Source organism: Odontomachus brunneus, unplaced genomic scaffold (genome assembly GCF_010583005.1).
Source record: "Odontomachus brunneus isolate Ranch 3 - 2012 unplaced genomic scaffold, Obru_v1 Obru_scaffold_026, whole genome shotgun sequence".
In the NCBI taxonomy this organism is placed as follows: domain Eukaryota; kingdom Metazoa; phylum Arthropoda; class Insecta; order Hymenoptera; family Formicidae; genus Odontomachus; species Odontomachus brunneus.
Window position 1 is genome coordinate 67652 of NW_022639476.1, and position 3399 is coordinate 71050.

General features: G+C 37.4%; 1 protein-coding gene across 2 annotated transcripts in view; it reads left to right on the forward strand.

Annotated features, from left to right (window-relative positions):
- The window catches only part of LOC116842596 (fatty-acid amide hydrolase 2-B-like), a 16407-nt gene extending 14840 nt beyond the window's left edge, over positions 1–1567 (forward strand). Inside the window, exons 10-11 of one of the 2 annotated variants that reach the window (XM_032812013.1) lie at positions 346–528; positions 790–1567. In XM_032812013.1, coding sequence (XP_032667904.1) covers positions 346–528; positions 790–909 — 303 coding nt within the window. In that variant the 3' untranslated portion in view covers positions 910–1567. The remainder of the gene's footprint in view (positions 1–345; positions 529–789) is intronic. The other variant, XM_032812014.1, reaches the window with a different exon arrangement.
- The last annotated feature ends 1832 nt before the right edge of the window (positions 1568–3399 follow it).

Genomic DNA, 3399 nt, shown 5'->3' on the forward strand with positions numbered 1-3399 from the left:
TCTCTCTCTCTCTCTCTCTCTCTCTCTCTCTCTCTCTCTCTCTCTCTTTCATTATAGTTTAGTTCAAACACTTGCAAGTATTTAGTTTGAATATCGAAATTTGACAATACGGCAATTCCGCATCTGTTTACGATAAATGTGTTATGAATGAGCGTTAAGCCTTTGACAACCCTTATAGAAATATCATACTAAGAATCATTGATAATTACTTATTATCCAGTATTTTTAATACTAAAAATAAGTAATTATCAATGATTCTTAGTATGATATTTCTATAAGGGAAATGTAAAAAAAGATTTAAATATCAGCGTCATAATGTCGACTAACAATGATGTGTTTGATCAGAAGATGCTAGGCAATAACGGTGTGCTGATCTATCCGTCGTTCATCTCGTCGGCGCCTTATCCTCACGAGATTATGTATAACGCGTGCAATTTCACGTATCTCATGATCTTTAACACGCTTGGACTTCCGGTCACACAATGCCCGCTGGGTTTCGACAAGAACCGACTGCCGATTGGACTTCAAGTAAGAAAAATCCAGCATAACAGCACATGTCTAATGAGTCTTCTACAATAAGCCATTAATCATAAGCCGCAAAAATGAACCGATTATTTTTGAAAATAATGCCTATAGTTTATGATTAATAGCTCGTTGTAGAAGGCCCCTATAAAAAACATCGTCTCCGTCAAGTATGTCTTAAAGACATCTTGAGTCATCTCTTTTTCTTTTCGATCTTGCAAAATATGCAAATTAACCAAAACAACTTTTTTCACGTTTTGTTCGCAGATCGTTGCGAATCCAGGCTGCGACCATTTAACGATTGCTGTCGCGCAAGAAATCGAAAGGGCGTTCGGCGGTTGGCAGGAACCATCGTTGGTAGAAAAGAAGTCGTACAATGCAGCGTAACTTCCCGGAGAATTTATCTCACCTTCGATCATCTAGCGTTATTTTCTATAAAAACAATAAAAATCGATCGTATGTGAAACATGGTAAAATCTGCCAGGAGATGAAATCTATCATAATCTGATTGAAATTTACAGCAAAATTTCTGAACAACGGGAGAGATGACAAAAAAAGAAAAAACCACTACATACTACCGAGCTTGTGTATTTGCGATTTTAGAACAGCGTAGAGAAAAATAATTTTATAGCACAGCTCATTGTCATACGCTGTGTCGTCGTAAATTCTGTCGTTGTTATGTTAACTGCGAAACGATTCATTGGGGATATCCTCGAAACAGCGTTTACCACAATTTGTAAAGTTTATCCTGAAAATAATACAATGTGACTCTTAATAATTAACTTTAGTCAAGAGTACGCGCAATATGATTTAGCAAAAAGATTGAATCTCCGGCTTCCGCCAAATATATGAAAAGTAAAATTCTCAAGTCTCGTATTAGAGCTCGTCGTAGAGCTTCGCGCGCGCAGTACAATATATGAAATTGCGTATATTTCAACATAATTTATGGAAATATTATTTTTTACATAGTTGTAATAATGAATATGTTGTAAGTGTATTATAATATTCATTGTGAGAAACACAATAAATCCGTATATATTTTCTACTTTGGCAAACGCTTTAATTATCCACCTATTACTGTCGCCTAACTTGTATAACATTCATTAGAATATTTTATGTGTATGCTTCGGGGCGTGTATATACATACAACAGAAGACTGTTGCTTTTTGCGACGAACTCACCAATGTGTTGTGTATTTTCTAATTACCTACTTCGAAATAGAAACCGAGAAAACCCATTGTGCATATCTTGTTATTAAATCTACTTGCACGTAAGAAAATGTAAGTTTTTAACACTCAATAAATGTGTTCATCATGTGTCGGTATGATACGAAGAATGATGCGCACAGGTTGCACCTCTGGCGCGAGTGGTTGCACAAAATGTGTTATCATCGAAGCGGTTATCCTAGAGTAGGCGGTTATCGTTTATATAAAATCTGACAAGCACTTTATCTCTGGCAATATCTATATTGACATTATGATAAAAGATAATAAATTTTGCGCGCAAGAAAGTATCGCACATCTATATAAACTCTAGGAGTCCCGCCCAAATAATATATCCGGGAAAATAGACAAGAATTAAACATTAAAGTTATAACATGTGTGTGTGTGTCTCGTAAAGAGGCAGTAGTAGAAACAACTCGAAGAAGCAACGCGATGGAATAAACATTCAAGTTTATTTCAATAATTTTGATTTCTCTCTGTCGTTCGCACGAAACTTAGACAACAGTCTCGAGAGAGACATCGTTCCGTCTCTTCCGTTTCTCGGGAAAATTGCGAGTGTTCCATAGTCAAGTACGTAATGTATCGTTGCAGTTACAGCTTGGCGTATCCTAGCGAATCAGTTGTAATTCAAGCGAAGCTTGTTAAGAAGAATAAATGGACACGAAATCGTTTAACCGGAATGTATCCGGGTTACTTATGCAATGACTGTAGCACCGGACGTTTTGCATATCATTGCGTAATACCGCGCGCGATTATTGCGCAAACTGTCGCACCAAATAGTGCGCCAATTAAACTGTAGCGTTCAATGGAATGACAGAAGATATCACATCTTCGTCGATGCATTACGATTTCTGATAAATGCACAACGAAACGTGTTTTATCTTGTATCTATGGAACGAGCAATTAGTACCCTACAGAGAATAAATAGATAGAGAGGGATGATTGGGATCTCTATATAAGTTTGGAGAAGAAGAAGAAGTGCATACCTGCTCGAAATATATAATCGGTAAATCGGTGTTTCGGTCTAGATGAGCTTATACACTCACGACAGAAAAAACGTTAACGCGAAAAGACGCGAAGTCAGATTTTCCACTTTTATAATTGCACACAGTATCGTTTTCCGATTTTAATGAAACTCGAGGAAATAGATATCACAAATGGAGCCGTTTCTCTCATATTAAAAATATACTCCTGGCTAACCTGGCCCGGTTTATCCTTTCTTCTTACATGTCTTTTCTTTCTTTTATTTCCTTTCTCTTTGTTTTTTTTTTTTTTTTATAATTATAACGAACACAGCGATCGCACACGGTGCCGCTAATTAATTCTACCGCTGCTTCTGGATATCTTAGTCGATACACAAAGAGCATAAATTCATCGTTTCCTACGAATGACCCACTGTTTGATGAAATAACACGGTTTTGCCCGCGTTTATCACCACGTGTTTACGATCCGACAATTCGATCGGGCATACTAAACGAAGGAAGGTCAGAATTATCGATTGTCTCTCGGCATGGCCGCACATTGTTAACATTACGCCTCTCTGCCATTATGTCACTATCATTCGCTATTACAGCGTTGCATAACGTACTATTTGCACGTGTAGGAGGAAGTGCGAGAGATTCACGACACCCTGTATTTCCTGAGGGCCCATTTT